This window comes from Coffea arabica, chromosome 7c, assembly GCF_036785885.1.
Source record: "Coffea arabica cultivar ET-39 chromosome 7c, Coffea Arabica ET-39 HiFi, whole genome shotgun sequence".
In the NCBI taxonomy this organism is placed as follows: domain Eukaryota; kingdom Viridiplantae; phylum Streptophyta; class Magnoliopsida; order Gentianales; family Rubiaceae; genus Coffea; species Coffea arabica.
Window position 1 is genome coordinate 2,238,479 of NC_092322.1, and position 20,788 is coordinate 2,259,266.

The window sequence follows — 20,788 nt, forward strand, 5'->3', positions numbered from 1 at the left end:
TTCTTGTAGTTATTTTTCTTTTTTCTGATCCTTCTTATTTAATTTTGAGGAAACATTTCAACCTCCTGAAACAGTTTCTGTTTTCTGATCCTTTTTGTTTATAATAAGAAGAAGTCTTGTTTAATTTTGAAAAAATATTTCAACCTCCTAAAATAGTTTTTTAAGATAGTGCTTAGCACGACTCAAGTTTCATTTTATTAGATTTAGTTAACATTATAATTTTTTGGCTATTTTTCCTACACATCAGTCATGAGGCGAATTGATATTTTGCAATCATCAATTTATTCACTTGCTAAACAAACTAGGAAAAAAAAGGACTAGGAGATAGTTTCCCCCTTTTTTTTCTCCCCTGAAGTTGATGGTGTCATGTTAATTTTCGCATGATGTGGTAGTTTATCTTTCACACACTGCTAAAACATTGATGAACGTGAAAATTGATAATAACTTAAACTTTAGTGGATTTTTCTTCGAGCGACAATTATTTTTCAATCATTTTCGTCTTGAAAAATAATTGTGGCTCGAAGAAAAATTTATTAATGTTCAAGTTATTATCAATTTTCACGTTCATCAATGTTCTTGCCTTTTGTAAGCAGCGTGTAAAAGAATTGGAATTTAAAAAGCGATGAGGGGAAGATGGAGATTATAATTCAAAACCTCAATTCTTAGTGTCGAATAATATTTTAACATAACAGTACTTACAATACAACAAATCAAGAAAGTCAGCATACAGATTCATCATTCATACAAGCCAGCACCCATTACGTCGGACATTTTTGTGTTTTTCTTAAAAGCAAGATCTTGATGTTGGACTTCAATCGCGAAAGGTGTAGTGTAAAAAAAAAAAAAAAAAAAAAAAAAAAGAGACTCTGGTTGCATTGCAAGGGGAAAAAAGAAGTATTCCAAGGATGATCATTGTTATGTGCTACCAAGAGTGTATTCTGAGGAGATGGATCAAAAACTTCCTGTACAGCCAAAATCATCTCCGTAAGTAGTAGATTCTAATTACAAAACTTTTCAGCTATTACCGTCCATGATGAAAAACTGAGACCGAAGCACACCTATATGGCATGGACCAATAATTCCCATGTCACTTGGGAGTAACATCTCAGGGAATTGCTTTCTCCATTTGCCCGGGACAGGACGAGGGCAGGAATGCAAAAGAAGAATTACTGCTACAAGAAATGAGGAGGTCGATCAGGAAGACGTCACTTCCAAAGGAAAAAGGATAAAATCCTCGTGTTAATGATAATCACAGAGATCAGCATCATTTGACCCAGGAATGCAGCAGCAGCTAACATTTGCAGGACCGAAGAACAACTCCAAGCAGAACGCAGGGCCGCTTATTGACCTACCTTTCTTCCCAACCTTGTCCAAATCCGACAAAGTAAACTGCAAGTTTTCACCATGGAAACAAACACCGTGTTATCTCTTCAGCCACTGTCACAGATTCAAGATAACAAAATAATTCTTCCTAGAAAGTAAATGATCTGCTACTTGCAGCTGATTCTTGATACTATGTTCATTGCTACCTGGAGTAGACTGCTTTTGATGAACGCTGTATTGAAGCAACAATAGAAGAGACGCCCCCCAATCAGCTTCTCATAGAATATTATGCGAACATCTCCAGTGACCTTTGCAATTATAACCAATGCACAGAGTACTAGATCAGTGTTTACAAGGCCATGAACACACCAAAATCTTTGAAGGAAAAAAAAAAAAAAATTGCACGCACGAGAATGTTAAAAGCAACTTCTGTATCTAATCAAAATGAAACTGCAGGACTACATTCACAAAGAAACACAAATTTTGGTCTGTCCTGCTCTTTATCCACTCCAGTGTAATTTGTTGCCTTTAACAAGCTACGGTATAAAAGTTCCTGGCAGATGCTTGGTGCCTGTCCAATTCTTTTATTTTTACTTTCATATTCAGTTTCACCAGCTTATCGTATAGATTATAATGGTTCTTCGACTTTTGAGTCTGTTCAAGTCATATTTCAAGGAATGATGTATTCTTTAAAATAATTCCAAAATCTTACTCGTACTGGATTATCATAATAGCAGCCAAGACAGGTTTTCCTATAGAGAATTGAACATTCTGTGTCCATTTGTGCTACCAAATGAGCTTCCCGCTTGTCTGCATCTGTTTCCTCATTATCTTTGTCAACGAAGGAGTAATAATATCGTGGCCTATTTGTTCGCTGAAATCCATCCTTGATCTTTCTGCAGCAACTCTTGGAAACTTCTACAGGGCGATAATACCGCTCACCATGAACCTGTTTTAAACAGGAATAACCAAACTCTCATCGACCAATGAAAAATGCAAAACATTAAGATTACAGAAAAGTTGCAAAGAAAGAAAAGGATAAAAGAAGAGGAAAAGAAATAAGAGACTCAAGTTCTCTAGGGTAGAAGGGTATCACAACATGTTTTAAGTTGTCTTGTTTTCAGCTAGATTTATACAATTAAGAAGCCATGAGATAAAAAAGATAATCAAACGAAAGTGGTTGACTCACTTCTTTCTTAAATTGCCATCTAAGCATCTATATAACACATGCAATGAAGAAACTCTTGTACTTCCTCTTTTGTTAGTTATTCAGGATCATGATTGAACGTCAACATCAGGGTGTGATGCACTAATTTAGAAGCATCCATCTACTAAAGACTCACTGTCCTCAGTTTGTGTCTTACATTTTGCAGCTCGGAGACCACGCAGAATACAGAATCGACATGTTGCATGTCATACAGTCGAATTCTTATAAGTTCTCTTGTCACTGGCTTGGGCAAGTTCACGTCAGGAGGGCCGTGTTGAAGACTCTTCGGAAAACAAAGTAGTTTCTCCCAGTAGTTGACGTAGCGACGCTGGCTTGGTATAGAGACCTGTTCAGTACAATCATCCTAAGATTGACTAATTTTAAGTATTGTCTGAAGAAGACGAATGTAGAAAGTAAACTAAAATCATCCTTTGGATGCTGCAGAAATGAAGTTTGAAAAACTTCTAGGCTACATGCCTGACCCTTCTGGTTTGCATTGGTGAGTGAGAGAAGTTTGTCAATGATAATGTGCCTGAGATATGCATCAGCAGTAATTGATGTTTGTCAACAAGTTCAAAGATTTAAACTACTTGAGAAGTTACTCAAACCAAATTTTTTCCACTAAAAGGAAATGTGGTTTGAGGATAATCAACAAAAAGAACTAGTCTTTGTTTTTCTGAGAAGATGGAAAGCCAACACATCAGATGCCTTGGTTCCAGCCACACTTTCTAATGAAGAAATCGCTAGTCAATTTTTGCAGATTGCTCCAGAAGTAAACCAATTTAAACTTGCTCAAATTTCAAAAGTGGCTGGCATTATTAGGTTTTGCTTTGAGATGGTAAACATATGCATGTGCATTCAGTAACTACCTAGATTTGTATGAAATGAAAATTTTAGTAGTATGCTTATTTGAAACCAGAAGGTTGATCTTTAAATAGGTGAACAACATGATGCTAACAAGTGTCAACTGATATAACAAAGAGCATAACTTCTTTGTCACAACTACTATAACTTACTCCTTCATTGTTCGTGGTTCGCTTCTCTCCATACACCTGCAGAGCCTTCTCTGCTGACATGCCCATGTAAACCAAATATGAAGAAACCATTAAGCCTGTTCGGCCTTTTCCTGCCTGCAGATTTCCAAAGCATGATAAGTATGAAGAAAATTGTATCAGAAACAGGAAACAGCCATTTTAGTGCAGTATGGATTACTTTCCAGCCTGGGATTCTTGATAGAAAAAAATAGATGTGTTTGGATAGCTCATTACTTGCAAAAATTTATTTGATTGCATCATAAACAAATTTTCCAACCACCTTTTCATCTCACATACATTACATCAAAGAAAGTGTTACAGTGTGTTTTTTCAAAAAAAAATTATCCCAAATAATCTCCTATCAATTTGCCACCTTATAGATGAGTATGATCTTCAAAATTTGTTACCCTTGGGCAGTTCTTATAAATGTAAAGCAACCACACGTGATATGTAGGCTGCATTGCGATCTGTGACTCTCAAAGTTTTACAAGGAAAAATATGATATTCTTATCTAGGCACCTCTAAGGATCAAACTACATTCATTTTATAGCTCAAGGTATCATTGATAATTAATCCAATATAAAGAACACCATGAGAAGTTAGTTCGTGGAAAAAATAAGACAGCCTGTTGAACTGGTTTACTTTTTCCTTCTTTGTAAGTACACGGGCCAATAAACTGCTAGTGTTGAATCCTTTCTTTCTAATGTACATAGCAGAAACATGCTCAAGTCATTAAACCCTACATGAAGCATAGAAAAATACACGAAGGGAAATTAAAAGAATTTCATTGAAGATTTTTATGCATAAATGGCAGACAATAATCTAAAGCATGCAACAAACCATGCAGTGTATGACTGCAACGTTTCTGGGGTCACTTGATAGCCACGAATATACATCTTCACAGAATTCCTTGATCATTGGGAGAGGTGGGACATGGTTGTCATCAAATGGAAATCTCTCCACACGACCATGAAAGTGTGATGGATCATAAGCTTCTTCAATGCATAGGTTATAGACCTGTAAGTGACAACATTGTAGAATCAGAGACACAAAAGATTACTTGAGATAATAAATATCCACTTGTTTATGATGTGAAAGAATTGGAAAATCAGATATGTTACAAAATAATGCAGAAAAAGTTTGTAAAGGGATTAAAGATGGTAATGCTCAACAAACATGAGACAGTATCTTTTATCAGCAAACCAGCAACTATGTTTTACTAAAAAAAGTTGCTATTTACCAATGCTTATATGCAGATGGGTTTGACCTGTTCTATTGAGTAGCAGCAGAATATTGTCTTTCATCATATTAGTTAGCTTATAAAAGAACTCCTCATCACAACAGCAGAACAGCTTCAGGACCTGCATTGATCCTGAGATACGAAGATCAGGGTTCCAGAACTTTTAGCTCGTGCTAAGGATCAAATCATACTAACCTACTGGTTCTGAGGAAGCAATAAAGTAAAAACTAGATATGAACTTGCTCACAAGAGCTCAGCACAAAGGTAAAATGTTCTAGCATGACAAGTAAGATAAACTAAAGCAACTGATGGGGACAAAAGTAGTAAGCCGATAAACAGAAGAAAATGATATAAAGGACTCCTAGTGCTCACCTTGTAATGCTCCGGATGTCTCATATCCAGCACAGACTTAACCTGCCATAAAGGATTTCGGTACACAGATCGCATGCGTTCAGCAGGAAATGACATTGCCAGTATCCTATCTGTTATGTAAGTCATATCGAGATCATAACCGCCAACTATCATTCTCCTCCTCTGCTTTGATACCAGGTTACGTATGTAGAAACTTGTGGAGAGAAAATTGATCAGTTTATTGTGGACATGGACTAAGCCCGGGTCTCCAGTCCTAGGCAGCCCATGTCTGGAGAACTTTAACCCCATTTATCTGCATTATAAAGGTTACCAGTGAATAGCAATAAATAATGAAACCATCTTTCGACCTTTAGGTAAAAATGAACCTTGCTGAGCTGAAAAGCTCAAATTTTGAAGTCGAAATAGGAGAAGTGGTAAGACAAGCAACAATTGGGAGCTCATTGAGTAGAAAAGAAAAATTAGGCCTAGTAATGCAATAACAGAGCAGAGGATATTTTGTATGGCTGAAAGGTCAAATTTCTTTCACTATTTTTGATTCAGTACCTGCTCTTTTTGTATAGCGAATTAAGCAACTTTACAATTCCTGGAGAGAGATGTATCCTTTTGTATTACCGGATGTGAACATATGAAAACAAAACTATAAGCAAAAGATGAAGGTGCATTTCTTTAGTCCTGTCCCAGAAACTGACACCATCAAAACCTGATGGACATTCCGATAGCAAGCATTGCTTCCTGGGGAAAACATATTGCTGGGGCTCCATCAGAATCAAGACTTTTTAACATTTTAACGAAAAAGATGTCACCCAAATTGCCTGAGAAATGGATTTTTTGAACGGAACCATTAAGATCAATAAGCTTGACCTCAAATGTTAAACTTCCGATCACGAACCACGCATTTCTTCGCAAAGCGATTGATTCTGCCGAGATCGCTAATGAAGTTTAATAAATCAAGAAAGTTCTCAAAACAAAGCAGCAGAGAGAAATGTACCAATTCTATCGGACATAGAGGCTCCAAGATGACGTAAAATCTTTTCAGATTTTTTTTTTTCCTTTTCAGATTGTTTAATGAGAATGCTACGAAGGTAAGCGAAGTGGTCCAAGAATCAGAAAACAAATGAGATTCTTGGACCGAGGATGGTACGAGGGGCGAACCCCAGAAAACTTCTAATAATTCTGTCGAAGTATGATTACTATGGTAGGAAGCGTTGGAGGGGCAAGAGGAGGAGACGCTGACGGTGTCCATCTTAATTTAGCAAGTAAAAAAGATTCTTTTTTTCCCGATTCAATTCAATACGCTAAATTAGGAGTTTTTGAGTTCTTTGCCACAGACACTTCGGACAACTCCCAAACTTGTAGGGAAAAGGAAAACGCTCCGTAACTGCGGGCAATTATACAACACGCATCAGAATTGAGTTGTTCAATCAGCCATGGACGATCCCCCAGTTGGCCATCCTGAGTCTGGGTTTTCGCCGAGTCAGGGTGCATCATAGAAGAATATATTGGAGCTGACGTAACTCATTGAAAAGAACTTTATAGACTTTTTAATAAAAGTATTTATTAAGTATTTAAATGCTTTTAAATATACTTTTTCTATAGAGCTTTTAATAAAACTATTTAGTAAATACTTTTAAATATATTATTTGGAAACATAATTCAATAAGTAGTTATTATATTGGGATTATGGTAACTTATTGAAAAATACTTCCCTAAGAGAGTTTCTAATAAAAGTATTTGTTTAAGTGTTTAAATGCTTTTTCATATAGAAATTTTTACAATAATTATTGCCTCAGTTAAACACGATGGAAGAGTTAACATCAGTGAAGGCTAACCTTTTTTATGAGACCTAAGCAAAGATAATGCTTAATATCTCTTCTTAAGCCTTCTGGCAAGTCTTTGATAAATTCCATCTCATCCTGCCCTCCCGCCAGCTTCCATCTCTGATTTTCATATCGACGTACTCTGCACTTCAGATTAGATGGTAGTTGTCTGTGCCTCATCCACCACTCAATGCCTCGGTATCTGAGCTGCATTTCTTTTCTCCTTACCATTATAGCATGCAAAAATACCTTGATTGAGAGATAGCTATAATCAACATCTTGTTAATGTGACACTAACCACATTTTTCAGCTTAATTTTAGGTACAGAATCCGCAAAAAACATAAATTGGATATACGAATGACCTGGATGTTCGCGATCAACAAAGTAAAGAGCATTAATCCCCCAAGCACCATAAATATGGTGAAGATCGCTTCCAAACATCTGCATGTGGGTTCAAGATTGTTGCCCATTGTGCTATATAGAAGCAAACCGAAAATTAATTTTAGCATGAAAGAGTATCACCAATAGAATAATCAAGTAGAATTTAGTTATTTCTAGCAAGTTAATGGAATTTAGTTATTTCAAGTTGAGAAGTAGAATGTGTTTATAGGAATTCTCAAACATTTGAGGGCCTTGGCCACAATTGCTAACCTCAGAGCCATTAGACCCCAAAGATTGGAATAGAGGATCTTAGACATAACAGAATTTTTGGAAAAGAGTGGAAGAGCAAATTTATAGAGCCCATAATGAAAGGGTCCGGCATCATCCAAGCACAATGGTTTATGAGTTGTTGTTGAGTTACCGACAGCACATGTACGTCTAGATGCCCAATAACAGACCTCCATTGCACAAGACAATTTTTGATTGCAGGAGGCCTTACTCCTGTCACACTGTTGTGCAAGGCAAGATGCGATGCGTTGTATAGCAAGGATATACCAGTACCCACCTGATACCTGCAGTTAATTAGAGAATATGGCCATGAACTAAGTTCAGCAAGATAAAGGTAACTACGCAGAAAAAATTTAGCAAGAGAGCATGATGATACCACCTACATGAGAAGCAAGGAAGTATGCTATGAGATTAAGGCCAAAACCCCACCAAATGGTGCCAAAGATGTAGCCAGTAACTTTTCGCATTCTTCTCATCAGACTAAAACTGTGGTACACCTTTGGAAGAAACTGCATCGAGAAGATAATTGGTAGTATTGACAGAGTCAACTGTATTCTATCAGCCTCCAGTAATTTCGGCACGACCAGGAGATAGACTGCCTGACAAAAAGGAAAAAACGAGTGGCTGCTATGAGTAGGATAGACCTCTTTTGATGTTCTTCTGAGCAAGAGTTAGAAACAGCTCCTAATCACTCTTGCTAATCCTTTTAACTAATTATATTCATTATTCTTTCATTTCCAATTAAGCTTCCCCGGGAAGGCATAACTACGAGAAGAGGAAGAAGCCTAGCCAGCCAAAAACATTCCCCCTTCCAACATGTATAAGAGCGGAAATTGGAGGAAGCTTTACATCTAACGGGGGGACATTGATCAGATTTGGCAACAGCCATGGAAAACACAACAGATTACACAACGTAAGAAATATATTGATGCGCAGTTTTGGATTCTCGTATGAATTGAAAATCTGCCATACCAATAACAACATTTATACCGATTAGAAAGTTAATTTTAACTTGAATGGGTGTAAGAAGATGCAGCAACAGGATTGGACTTGTGCAAGAAAGACTTTACATTTTGAGATTGTAAGATAACCAAACGATGGTGTGATTTTGAGAGTTACATGCACTTCTCAACCATGGACTGCATTTTAATGCGACTAACTTCCCAAACCTGATGTGTTAATTTTTGCTTTCCTTTGTCCCTACGTATAACAGTCCTGAGCCGTCTAAGTTGCCATCTGGGTCTTGTATACTAAAAGGTGCTAGTTACGCTAATCAAACACAACTAGGAAACTCAAACAAAAGGTACCTGCGGAATTGGCAACATGACAAAAACATCCAGCCAGAATCCGGCGGGGGACATGAGGTAGCGAGAAGCGATGGCACGTGGGTCCCATACTAGTTTTCCGCAACCAACCACCAGCGACTCTTTGGACACGTAAGCCAACCGAAACTGAAGCCAGAAGTGACAGGTGTGCACCAGGTCAACGCACGTGCGAATCGCGGAGACAATCGTGGCGACCCCACCGTCCCTGTAAATGCACGGCTGATTATCGGCAGCACCACCACCACCCCGGACCCGGATAGACATTGCAAAAAAGAAAAGAGGATCAACGGCCAATGCCACGGCACGAGCCAGTAATATGATCCGGTTCCACCTCTGCACCCTGGCGCTACGCGGGTCTAAAACTCGGCCCGGCAATAGCCCCGGTGGACTCGGGTTGTCCCCCGTCCTCGATTTGCGGCAGTTGATGGGGAGTAGAGATGAACCGGCGGAGGCCTCCCATTCGGGTTGGTGATCCGGATCGCAGGTAGTCGAGTGGAAAACCGGGACACCTACTTGGGTGCAGGCATAACATGCGTATGGATAAATGCTGTCGTCAGCTTCCAAGTCGGAGCTGCAAGGATTGATTCGCTGGAACTGCTTTGCAATCCACCTGAGACGATCAACAGCAACAATTATAATTTATACATACATACATATATATACATATATAACATAACTAATGACGCGTGATCTTGTAATTAAGTTGAATTTATTTGTTTATGGGATTGAAATCGACATTGCAGCGAAATCAGCAGGGGAGTGATGATTAATAATCTTTTGAACTTGGCGATCGCTTGAACAGAGCTGTCAATTATGGAATGGGCCTAGAGGGAGGGAATTAAGGAGGGAGATGAAAATTGGAGTTTAGTGAAAGAGTGATTATATGTATGTATACAGACAAAGCGGGGAAAATCTATTAGCATCCGGCATCGAGGTGGTGGTCAAGTGCTAATTGCTAATGCTATTGCTAATTGCTAGCTTGCAGCTCTGGTGCGTGGGCGCGCGCGTCGGAGAGGAACACAAGTCGTACTATGTTACAAAGCTCAAAAAGATTCGTTGGGGCCCCAGCCGCCGGCATTACGTGGACTGCCATCTGAGTTCTCCTCTCACCTTTCGGGGAACATAACTACAACGAACATTCTATCCGCAACGGATCTTCTGTCTCCACTCTCTATCCTATTTTTTATTATATTATTATTTCTCCTTCACAAACATCATGTTTTAATTCTTTTTTATTTCCTTATGATCCAATAACTATTAATTGAGTAATACACAAAATTTAACAAATTCAAAAAATCAAAATGCATAAAAAATGAGATTTTTTATGAATTTTCTGCTGTATTTTTTAATTTTCTATTATATATTAGCTTTTTGAAACTGTTGTATTTATTTTTTACTCAATTAATAGTTATTGGATCATAAGGAAATAAAAAGAAATTAGAACATGATGTTTGTGAAGGAGAAATAGCAATATAATAAAAAATAGGACAGAGAGTGGTACAGGGTGTGGGATAGAAGATCCGTTGCGCATTCCATCTCTTTTTCTTGCTTGTCACTGTCTGTTTCATTTTTTATTATATTATTATTATTTTTTACATAAATACAACAAAAAATTATAAAAAATGTTATTTTTTATGTATTTTAATTTTTTAAGTTTGTTAAATTTTGTGCATTACTCAATTAATAGTTATTAGATCTTAAGAAAACAAAAAAATTCGAAACAAGATGTTTATGAAGGAGAAACAGCAATATAATAAAGAGTGGGACAGGATATGGAACAGGAGAGCCGTTGCGATATAATAGTCCTTTTTTTGTTTAATTGAATAAATTTTCTATTAGTATAACTTTTATTATATGTGACAATTTAGTGGGCTGGATTTTAACCACGGGCTTTGTGTATGGCTACTTTGATGGCCCAAGTCATTGACGAGTAACCGGTCGCAAACAAACGGCCTTAACCGTTGAAAAAGCCATCCCCAACAGCGCAGTTGCAGGCGACCCTGAGTCCTGGTTTTGGGTTTTTATCGTCTTTCCTGCTACAACGTGCGCCCACCAGCTGCAGGCGAGAAGTAAAGATAAACATTGCACTGATGGATGGAGCATCAGAAGTCGAATTCATACTTTACACGAGCAAACGAAATACTTCTCCTCCTTTCGACCTTGTAAAAAAGGTAATAATCCACATGTTGAATGAAGCATACAAATTTATTAGCTTGAAATTGAAAAAACCACCAGAAAAAAAAAAAAAGAATTGAAATTGCAGCACTTGCTGTTTATTCAAGATGGTCGTGTGGTCTGATTGACATGAACACTGCAGCATACTGTCTCAGGCGACTATCGGCATCTCCATTTTCCATCACATGGTTCAGTGGAGGCCTTGTTCTTGTCCTGTGACGTCGCCAAGCAAGCTGTATATTCACAGCAGCCCAGGTCCTCCAATTGGAGGAATAGTATCTAGCTGTTCGTTTAAGTCGTTCGTTGTTGAATTTGTAACGGAAGTGATCGGTTATGTACCGCAGATCGGGCGCATACAGAGCAAATGCTTCTGTTGGTTCAAGGCAGGTGAATGTTGCAGAGGAAGCTGGAAGTCTTTCTATGAAAGGGCGGCGCAGGCACCATGAAAGAAGTTCATCCCCCAAGTAGCCCCCTGGTTCGAGTATGCTTGTGGCTACCATCCCTTTACTGAGTCTTTGATGACTCTTCACGCGTCCGCGAACAATGAATACGATTCGCTGCACAGGGTCTCCTTCCCTTGTTATCTGTCGTTGTTTATCACAGGCTCAAACAAAAGGTGTTGAGAAAATCTGAGTAACAGCAACTCAAAATTCGTTGACTAACTTCGTACCTTTTCATCTCTGGAGAAGACGAGGGGATGAACGCGGTCACAGATATTGTCAAGGATGAGATCATCCATACTGTGGAACAGAGGGCCCTGAAATATATGTACGAGGTAAATAACATCAGCAGCGCTTAATGTCCCTTCTTTGTAGCATAGCAGAATTCTTACTGCCAGATAATACCTTCTTTATCAAGTCAAGACAGAGAAAGCGCTTGATGTCCCTTCTTAATCCTTCTGGTAGATCCTTAATTAGCTCCATTTCATCTTCCCCACCCATGGCTCTCCACCTCTGGCGTTCATAGTGACGAACTCTCTGCCTCAGTTGAAATGGCAATTGCCTTCGCTTCATCCACCACTCCAGATCTCGGCATCTCAACTGCATCTTCCTCTTCCTTGCCATGACCGCATGTAGAAAGACCTTTTCCCGACAGAATCCAATTCCTGATTAGTAGAGCAATTCTTGGCGGTAGCAGGCACCAAGAGTTTCTCGTGGATTAATTAATGACAGCACTTAAGGAGTACGAAATTTCAAACTTGCATACCTGAATATTTCCAATCAGAAGAGTGAAAAGCATCAAACCACTCAGTACTATGCATATACTGAAGATCACTTCCAGCCAGTGACTCGTTGGTTCTAGGTCGTTCCCAAATGTGCTAAGAACAAGTACCCAGAAACTGTCAGCGATAGACATTAGCAGTGAATCAAAACTCATAATGCACTCTTTTAAGATTTCCCTCATTATTGTTCTCTTATGCAAATTAATCTTTTCGAAACCAACTTAGCTGATGTTTTTTCTTGTTGGTTTGGTTATATCTTCATATGAATTTAAGTTGCAGATTCAAGATAGCCTTGAAAATTGTACAACACAGAAGACATGCCTAGCCAAAAAAAAAATCTAAATATGAGTTTCAAATTATACTAGAGAAAACTTAAATCTAAAGTTGGTATCCATGAAGTTACCTCAGGCTCATCAAACCCCAGAAGATTGGATAAAGTAGCTTAACAGAGACAGACTTGCTGGAAACGACTGGAAGAGCCCATTTGTATATTCCATATCTGAATGGTCCATTAACGTCTAGGCACAAAGACTTCCCGACTGTTGCTGTTGAGTTACCGCCACAGGGGCTTCCCAAAGTGCCTGCTGGTAGTGGAAACTGGTAGCAGACGCCATTTGAGCAGGTTAGAGAGAAATTACACGTGCTTTTTCCATCACACTGCTGCCTAAGGCATGAAACAACACGTTGTACTGCAAGAATGTACCAACAGCCGCCAGCAACCTGTGAAATTCACAATACAGAGCAAAAGCAGAAGCAGGAAGCTATGTGATAGGAACAGGACATGAGTATATACGGCTGACACCTCAAGCAGCTAAAAATAAACTAAAAGCTGGAGGGATTACGATGGATGGAATTGAACTTTAGAGCACTTGGCAGACGACTTACATGAGAAGCTATGAAGTAGGCTATGAGATTAAGGCCAAAACCCCACCAGATGGAGCCAAAGACATAACCAGTAACCTTTTGCATTCTTCTCATCAGGCTTATGCTGTGATAGACCTTGGGGAGGAACTGGAACAAGAAAATCAGCAGTAAAACTGTCATTATCAGTTTTATCTGCTCATCCCTTATCAATCGCGGCACCAGTAACCAAAACACAGCCTGCAAAACGGACAGAGAAGCAGCGCTTAATTCTCCAACTCTCATTCTTCAGCACCATTATCTTTCATCGGATGTGCAATTATATAGGTAATGGCGTATTCACAGCATTTCATCGTGGTATTTCACATGGGTGCAAAGATGAGACTTAAAATTCGCATTAATATGAGCTACCAAGGAGCATCTTAAGAAACATTGAATCAACAGAAATGGAGACGTCTTAGTTGCTGATTCAGATTGTTATGATCTGGTTAATGTAAGCCTATTAGTGTTTGGTACATGTCTTGAAAATCTAAACTTCACTCAAATGACGATCAAAAACATCAGTTATTGCAAATTAACCAGTTTTCACTAATGAGAAGCAAAGTTAGTAGAGTGTTATTGACAGGCGGCATAGATACAACTGCAATCATAGAAGTCCAATAATTTATACAGCAAACTGATCATCAATAATGAATTTCCGGGTACGTGTAAGGCCAACCGTCCAAGATTTACTACAACTGTGAATTTTCAATCGTAAGCAAGGGAATGGGCCCAACAATCCAAACTAGAAACAATTTGCTGCATACATAAGCAAGACAGACAGTTGCTATTCTCTCCTTTCATTTCATTTTCTTTTTCGTGGATGTAGGATATGGACATTATTAGTACTCTTGCAATATGACGCATATAGCACGCGAGGACATCATATGACAGCTATTTCATTGGCTTTTTGGGGATGAAGTCACAATTACAGATTTTTAAGTATTCTTTGTCTATCACTTCGATTAAAGTGTCTTTTACTTTAGGTATTCACAAGATCAACACCAACAATTACCCCCCCCCCCCCAACCCACCACCACAGCACACAAGAGAAAAAAAGAAAAAGTACTTGTTGCTAGAGAGTCAAACTAGTAGTATATGATTTTCTTTTTCTTTTTTTTTAACACAAGGAGTATTTTAATTTGGTCAGACTAATCTTTCTGCGCCTGGACACCCCGTTTCCAAAAATATACACAAGCGATGAAGAGGTGACTTGAACACGAGTTCCAAATTAACCCTAAATCATACGAACCCATCTAAAGGGCTTGTAGCATCTGATTTTCTTGCTCTACTGCTTTCAGTAGTAAGCTTAATTGTCAAAGGAATGAATGAAGTTGGCTAACCTGGGGAATAGGGAGAATTACGAAAGCATCGAACCAGAAGCCTTTGAGGGAGCGAAGGTAGTGGAAGGCAATTGCACGAGCGTCCCACACGAGTTTCCCACATCCTACCACGAGAGACTCTCGGGACACGTAGGCCAACCGAAACTGGAGCCACAGGTGACAGAGGTGAACAGCGTCCACGCCAGTCCGAAGAACGGTGACAACAACCGCCAACCCGCCGTCCATGTACAGGCACGGCCAACCACCGGTGCTGACGGATAAGGCATAAAAGAAAAGGGGGTCGACGGCCAAGGCCATGCCACGTGCCAGCAAGAAAGCCCGGTTCCAACTTTGCACGGTCTTGCTCCGAGGGTCCAAGACACGTCCGCGGGAGATGGGGATGGAGCACTTCTGGGTGGATAACTGGCCGGGGCGGTTCCGGATAGGGATTAGCGAGGAACCGGCAGAGGCCTCCCACTGGGGCTGGTGGGCCTTGTCACAGCTGGTGGAGTGGAAAACGGGGACGCCTACCTGAGTACAGGCGTAGCATTCCCCTGAGTTTGAGAAGGGGTTGTTGTAGTCATCGGCGTCTTCGCCGTTGTCGGGTTGAACTGATCGTCGCCTGAATATTCCAAACCACCTGCATGGGGTTCAAAATTTTGAGAAACATATATATACTCCAATAATCTGTAGGACGAAGGTCGTCACGCACGTTTAACTTTTGATTTTATCGTTGTCCAAATAAATTTTAAGAGGTCTCAATAACAGTAGTACTAACAGAAGCTGATCATCACAACTGTTACCAAATCCAAAAAAATTTGCATAGTGATGAGATAAGAAGAAAACGAAAATCCAAAACTGCTTTCTTCTTTCTTTGTTTTAATTTTTTGTCTTCCTTGTTTGTTTCGGAAAATTAAAGAGGAATTTGGATGGCAACCTTGGGATGGAGTAGTGCAGGTCTGGACTAGAAGGCATGGTTGAAGGAAGGGAACCATGGGAGTGTGAGAAGTAGCGGTGTGCAGTACTAGATTAAGAAATTGAGGCCGGAGCTGCGCAGGAAGCTGGAAGAAGGGACTGACTAGTAGTAGAATACATGCTACTCCTACATGTTTTCCGTATTATCATAGGATGCTAAGGAGTTGAATAGTTGAATTCAGTCTTGAAGATTTGTGGATGGATTGGCGGAGAGGAGGAGAGATTTTGTCTTTGGTGGCCGGAGTGGGGTTGGTCTGGTTGTGTGGGTAGAGAAGGTTCTGTCATGGAGCAGCAGCACATGCATGAAGAGTGTTTTGTTGCGAGTTATGAGAAGTAGCAGCCATTTACGGGATGAGCCTCTTAAGATAGTGAATGACGGTGGCAGGAATGGGGCCTCGCGTCCTGCCCTGCTGGTCCCTCCCCGGCTATTCACTGGATCCGGAGAGCCCTTGCAATTGTATTTGTAGTATAGTAGCAGCAGCGGTAGTGGTCATGGGAAATAGGAAAAGGGCAAGGTGGAGAAAGATGACGAAACGGCCAGGGCCGGGGGAAAAGGCACTCAACTCAATCATTGCTACAAAGACTAATACGTACATTATTATTGTTTGTACTCCTCGGTCCCACATTTGCTGTACACTAGCTTGTTTTCTTTTTAATAAATTACAGTTCACGTTTTAATTTAAAAATATAATTAATTTTTAACTTATCTAAAATACTCTTATTCAGTATAATTTATTATAGGTGCTATAAGCCATCTTATTAATAATTGACCTTAAATGGTGCAACTTTATATTAATATTGTTATTGTAATTAAATGTGAAGGTATAATGAGTATTCATATACCTAGTACTTCATTAATTAATGTAAGGATATTTTTAAAAAAATAATAAATTAAATTTACTTTTTCAATAAAGTTAACTATTTTTTTTAAATTATGTGAAAAAAATTCAAACCTACCATAGTGGGACGAGGGAAGAAACAAGACTATCACAATAGGACGGAAAGAATAATATGGTAGGATTTCTTTTGTTTTTTTTTTTAAAAAAAATATTCCAACTACTTATAATTCTACTCTTTTTTTTTTTTTGTTCATTTAAAGAAATATTTCAAAAAATTTAAGAGTCTGTATTATAGAACTTTACCGTGGTCTCCTAACTAGTACTACTACTTACTTGTGCCTTCAATTGGGTTGTTTATGCATATGCCACCTTTTTATTGTAGTGCCTTCAATAGTAATCTCGAACAACTCATACTAACTAATTCACTCCAGCGAAAAGAAAAGGGGAAAGGCACTACTGATAGCTAGGCTGGCGAAAGCAGCATTTTGGCCTCTCTCTGCTCATTCAACTGTTGTGTTGAGAATGGACTGTTGGTGTCTCTACTTTGTAAGCGGCGTTTTATCCATTCTGATGCCGGGAAGGAATAAAAACTGAACAGTTAAAACCAAAGTGAGAGTCTGTATTATAGCTTCGAACAAGAAGGCTGCGTTGTGCTGAGAAGTGAGAAGTGCCTGACGATGGAGGCCTTTTTGGTTCTCCAAAACGGGGGCTATATAACACACTGGAGGTCTGATGTGAGGTGGATATATGTGTGGTGGAAATGTAAACCGGGAAAGTAGCAGTACTCATTAGTCTTCCGGATAAGAATTAAGAAGAAAAGGAAATTATTTTTTGGGAGGGAGGGAGGGAGGGGAAAAGACAGGACTATTTCGCTTGCATCTTGTATCGTAAATATATTTTTTAATTATTTTTTTATTATATATATATATATTATTATAAAAAATATTATAATAATTATTTTAAATAATACTTTATTGAAACGAACTCATATAAAAAAAAACAAAAAAAAATATGTATAATAATACTACTAGATAATTGATTCTGGAGGAACTCTCCTCGAATACAATGTTCAAAAAGAACAAATTTATAAATTCTATTAGGATGTGTTCTAGTTTTTTTCCTCAATATTAGCAATATTGCTCGTATTGCCATATGATGTGACCTGTGTAACACGTTTGTATTTCATCTTCTATTAAAAGTGCTGTACAAATGTATTTCTGGGACCAGAAAAGCACCGCATACCAGGAAAGAAAAAAAAATCATGCTTTAGACTTGTCCACGATCGGAAAATAACTTCTCATATCATATGTTACTATTATATAGAGGTGTCAAAATGGGTGACTTGGACGGGTTTGGATTAGGTAAAATAGGTAATGGGTATAAGTGAGTCAACTCATTTATACCCATTTAATTAGATGGGTATAAATGGGTAAGTCAAAAAATGAATTGGGTAACCCAATTACCCATTTATAACTTTTTGCAAACTTATTTAAATTCATTTTTGCAAACTAAGTTATCAATTTATACCACTCTTTGTATCCATCATTAGTTTTAAATATTTACTTATAATGTTCAATAAACTTAATTACCAATTTTTTTTCATTTATACTCTATGTCACAAAATTACCTATTATTTAATAATTGAATAATACGAATATAAAAATTTGAATTAAGTACTATAAAAATTAATATAAAAACTTAATCCAAAAATTTTGAACCCTAACATTTTTTTCATATATAAATTTAAAATTTCATTTTATAAAGATAAGAAAATAGGCTAAAATTTATCATAAATTGATAATGCTAAAAAACGAGCAAGTTAACAAACTAAGAAAAAATAAAATAATAAGATAAAACCAACAAATAATAATAATAATAATAATAATAATAATAATAATGTTAACATAATGACAAAATGAAAAATTTGAATGAAAAAAAAAAGGTAGGGGAAAAGAAGAGACTTGGGGAAAGAGAATTTTAAATGGGTTAATTGGGTTTGATGGGTTACCCAATAATACCCATTTATTAAATGGGTATTATTGGGTAACCCATTTATACCCATATACAAAAATTTAAGATACCCATACCCATTTATTCATGGGCGGGTATGGGTAAATCTAGTTAATTGGGTTGATTTGTCACCCCTGGCAGTGAGTGGCAACTTTGACAAACAAAAATACACGTGAACGGTAAAACGCCATTGTCAGCCACCTGCCAAATCTTTCGTTCAAAGGATATATATATATATATATATATATGTGTGTGTGTGTGTGTGTGTGTATGTAAAAAGGGGCGGCCACTAGCCCGGCGGTCACCTGCCCCAGTTGTGTTCTCTTCTGTGTATGTAAACTTCACCGGAGTGCCATTTTAATTGGTAGATAGTCGAGCGCAATTAGTGTCTAATTAACCACCTTTACTTGTGACAAATCAAGTATTATTGTTCTTGCAATATTGAGCCATTAAATTGAGATTATTACGTCATTTTTGTCAGAAAGTATATCCACATTGATCAATCAAATTTGGAACACCTGGAGCATTAAAATATTTTGATGCCTTCATCCTGGAAGATCATCTTTCTTAGATTAATCTTGCTTTCTGCAAGGTAGTAATAAGGTCAAACTCTACCTGAAGCCGGACGGGGGAGTTTGTTTTAATACCTGAGGCCTTTTCAATTTCTCCTTTTTTTGCCATCTATCCAAGTGATGATCATCAGGAATTCTTGCACAAGGTAGGTTACAAGAAGAAGGTTTCTACTCTTTCACAAGTTTTGACACTGCCACAGTTCAAAATTTCTGAAACGAACCAACAAAAATCGTATGGTAACGACGCCCCCGCCTGTTAGTTAGTCTTCTACCAAATTAAGCACCACCACCACGTAAGATAATCCTCATAATAATAATCTATTACGTAAATGAATTGAAACCCATGGCGACTGATCAGTCGGATATCATAATCAAGCATTCATATATATATATACATACATATATATATATATATGTGTGTGTGTGTGTGTGCAATTTTACATACATGAACGTACCTGAAGCTTGCGATGTTCCTTAAAGCCATGATCAATTTGATCTTCGGTTTCAAGGTACAGGAACCAGCAAGCGAGCAATGGAAGGCGGTTCAGACAGGCTATTTAATATCCGTCCCACGAGTCACCAGTCACGCCACATACATATATATATATATATATATGCACGTACATACATGACATGTTGGTTTACTTTGAGAACTCGCAACGTGACTAGCCATCAGGGAAGGCAGGAGGAGGACAGAAAGAACACTACTGTTATAGGACGCCACTGATTGCTAGCCAATGGCTGCAGTGAACACTAACAGCAAGATGCTCGAACATTTGAATGTATGCTGATGTGTGCATCTATTCACGCTATTCACTAACGCGAAGGAAAAATAAGCGTTGTAGTAGATGTGACAAGTAGCAGAGAAGGAGACAGGAGTCACTGGACATTGGGAAGCTTCCTTATGCTGGTTCACGACAAGCTATAAAGTCTCTGTCTCTCTCTCTCTCATGCTCTGATTGACGACTGAAGCGTTCTGTGCGTATAATATCTGAACCATCGGATGCGAGGGCAAGCACATGTACGTAAATGGATAGGGATTGTCTTGTTTCATCTCTCAAATAAGTTCCAGAGATGAATGGGACCGATAAGGACTATGGAGTATTGATCATCATATCACACAGTTTAACGATATACAAACGTACGTAGGCTCTGTTTCTTGGTGTTATGGATTGTTTGGCACTTGAAAGCCAGAGCGACATATGCATGCAGTTATCGGCTATCGTAGCGCGCAGCAAATCTTCCAAATCTCTCCCTCCCCCTCCCAAGTTTCACCCTCAGAATCATGCTGACTGAATCGATCTGAGCTGCGGAGAATGCAATTGAACGTTACAGAAGATTCATTTTGTAGAACTACGAGGCTGGAATTAATGAAGATATCAGGAACTTTTAGATGGGTAGGTTCAAGCGATTATGGTTGTGTTTCTTCTGCTGTATCTCTCGGGTTTGTTGCATAATGATTGGAGTGTGTGGATCCGGATACTTTTTAACATTCATCCCAATCTCAAACTGAGTGACAATTAATATTGTCGTCTTTGGCCTCTGCGTTGTGTCGGATGTTGCTTTCGCTTCAATTTTGCGTACATGAATTGTACGTATTTTGCCTCACGAGTTCTATTTTTGTCCGTTTCGAGTTAAATGAAAAATTTTATATCTTATTACACTATTTATTTTTAAATTAAATTACGTCACATTTAAATTTTATTACATTACTGTTTAACTCAAACGCACCAAATGGCAAATTTGTGAGAAATGGAACTTTTGAGGCCCCACCCTCAATTTTGC

At 38.3% G+C, this 20,788-nt stretch overlaps 3 protein-coding genes across 7 annotated transcripts; all 3 read right to left on the bottom strand.

The window, feature by feature from the left end:
* Window positions 1-875: 875 nt before the first annotated feature.
* Window positions 876-7,144, bottom strand: LOC113698440 (phosphatidylinositol 3,4,5-trisphosphate 3-phosphatase and protein-tyrosine-phosphatase PTEN1). 3 transcript variants are annotated; one of them, XM_072058114.1, is made up of 8 exons: window positions 7,006-7,144; window positions 5,177-5,468; window positions 4,405-4,581; window positions 3,547-3,660; window positions 2,688-2,876; window positions 2,042-2,272; window positions 1,530-1,631; window positions 876-1,389 (listed from the first exon to the last, which is right to left on the bottom strand). In XM_072058114.1, the coding sequence occupies exons 2-8, from the start codon at window positions 5,462-5,464 to the stop codon at window positions 1,240-1,242; spliced, it is 1,251 nt and encodes a 416-aa protein (XP_071914215.1). In that variant the 5' UTR covers window positions 5,465-5,468; window positions 7,006-7,144; the 3' UTR covers window positions 876-1,239. The 3 variants fall into 3 exon arrangements, with proteins under 3 accessions (XP_071914215.1, XP_027074064.2, XP_071914214.1); XM_027218263.2 differs by having other exon boundaries at window positions 2,036-2,272; XM_072058113.1 differs by lacking the exon at window positions 7,006-7,144 and adding an exon at window positions 6,165-6,742 and having other exon boundaries at window positions 2,036-2,272.
* On the bottom strand, window positions 7,047-10,091 carry LOC140010739 (cyclic nucleotide-gated ion channel 2-like). 2 transcript variants are annotated; one of them, XM_072058112.1, is made up of 6 exons: window positions 9,725-10,091; window positions 8,971-9,598; window positions 8,047-8,262; window positions 7,797-7,947; window positions 7,357-7,468; window positions 7,047-7,242 (listed from the first exon to the last, which is right to left on the bottom strand). In XM_072058112.1, coding segments are annotated over exons 1-5 (1,077 nt in total). In that variant the 5' UTR covers window positions 9,727-10,091; the 3' UTR covers window positions 7,047-7,242; window positions 7,357-7,388. The 2 variants fall into 2 exon arrangements, with proteins under 2 accessions (XP_071914213.1, XP_071914212.1); XM_072058111.1 differs by having other exon boundaries at window positions 7,047-7,468; window positions 7,646-7,947; window positions 9,725-10,074.
* Window positions 10,092-11,109: 1,018 nt separating this feature from the next.
* LOC113697877 (cyclic nucleotide-gated ion channel 2) lies at window positions 11,110-19,576 on the bottom strand. Of its 2 annotated transcripts, none has more exons than XM_027217474.2 (8): window positions 19,459-19,576; window positions 14,629-15,247; window positions 13,271-13,486; window positions 12,789-13,105; window positions 12,370-12,481; window positions 12,009-12,245; window positions 11,834-11,920; window positions 11,110-11,747 (listed from the first exon to the last, which is right to left on the bottom strand). In XM_027217474.2, exons 1-8 carry the CDS (start codon window positions 19,485-19,487, stop codon window positions 11,262-11,264), a joined length of 2,103 nt encoding a protein of 700 aa, XP_027073275.2. In that variant the 5' UTR covers window positions 19,488-19,576; the 3' UTR covers window positions 11,110-11,261. The 2 variants fall into 2 exon arrangements, with proteins under 2 accessions (XP_027073275.2, XP_027073274.2); XM_027217473.2 differs by lacking the exon at window positions 19,459-19,576 and adding an exon at window positions 15,545-16,016.
* Between the last annotated feature and the right edge of the window lie 1,212 nt (window positions 19,577-20,788).

What these genes read in the sequence shown, in the direction of transcription:
- LOC113698440 (XM_027218263.2), bottom strand. Translation starts at nt 5,464, where the DNA reads ATGGGGTTAAAGTTCTCCAGACATGGGCTGCCTAGGACTGGAGACCCG. An exon ending in TGGTCTCCGAGCTGCAAAAT is followed by an intron (nt 2,273 to 2,687) that starts GTAAGACACAAA and finishes TGTTTAAAACAG; the next exon opens with GTTCATGGTGAGCGGTATTA. An exon ending in ATTATGATAATCCAGTACGA is followed by an intron (nt 1,632 to 2,035) that starts GTAAGATTTTGG and finishes ATAATTGCAAAG; the next exon opens with GTCACTGGAGATGTTCGCAT.
- LOC140010739 (XM_072058111.1), bottom strand. An exon ending in CATACTTCCTTGCTTCTCAT is followed by an intron (nt 7,948 to 8,046) that starts GTAGGTGGTATC and finishes AATTAACTGCAG; the next exon opens with GTATCAGGTGGGTACTGGTA. An exon ending in TGGGGTCTAATGGCTCTGAG is followed by an intron (nt 7,469 to 7,645) that starts GTTAGCAATTGT and finishes GCTTCTATATAG; the next exon opens with CACAATGGGCAACAATCTTG.
- LOC113697877 (XM_027217473.2), bottom strand. Translation starts at nt 15,582, where the DNA reads ATGCCTTCTAGTCCAGACCTGCACTACTCCATCCCAAG. An exon ending in TAATTCTCCCTATTCCCCAG is followed by an intron (nt 13,487 to 14,628) that starts GTTAGCCAACTT and finishes TCCGTTTTGCAG; the next exon opens with GCTGTGTTTTGGTTACTGGT. An exon ending in TGGGGTTTGATGAGCCTGAG is followed by an intron (nt 12,482 to 12,788) that starts GTAACTTCATGG and finishes ACTTGTTCTTAG; the next exon opens with CACATTTGGGAACGACCTAG.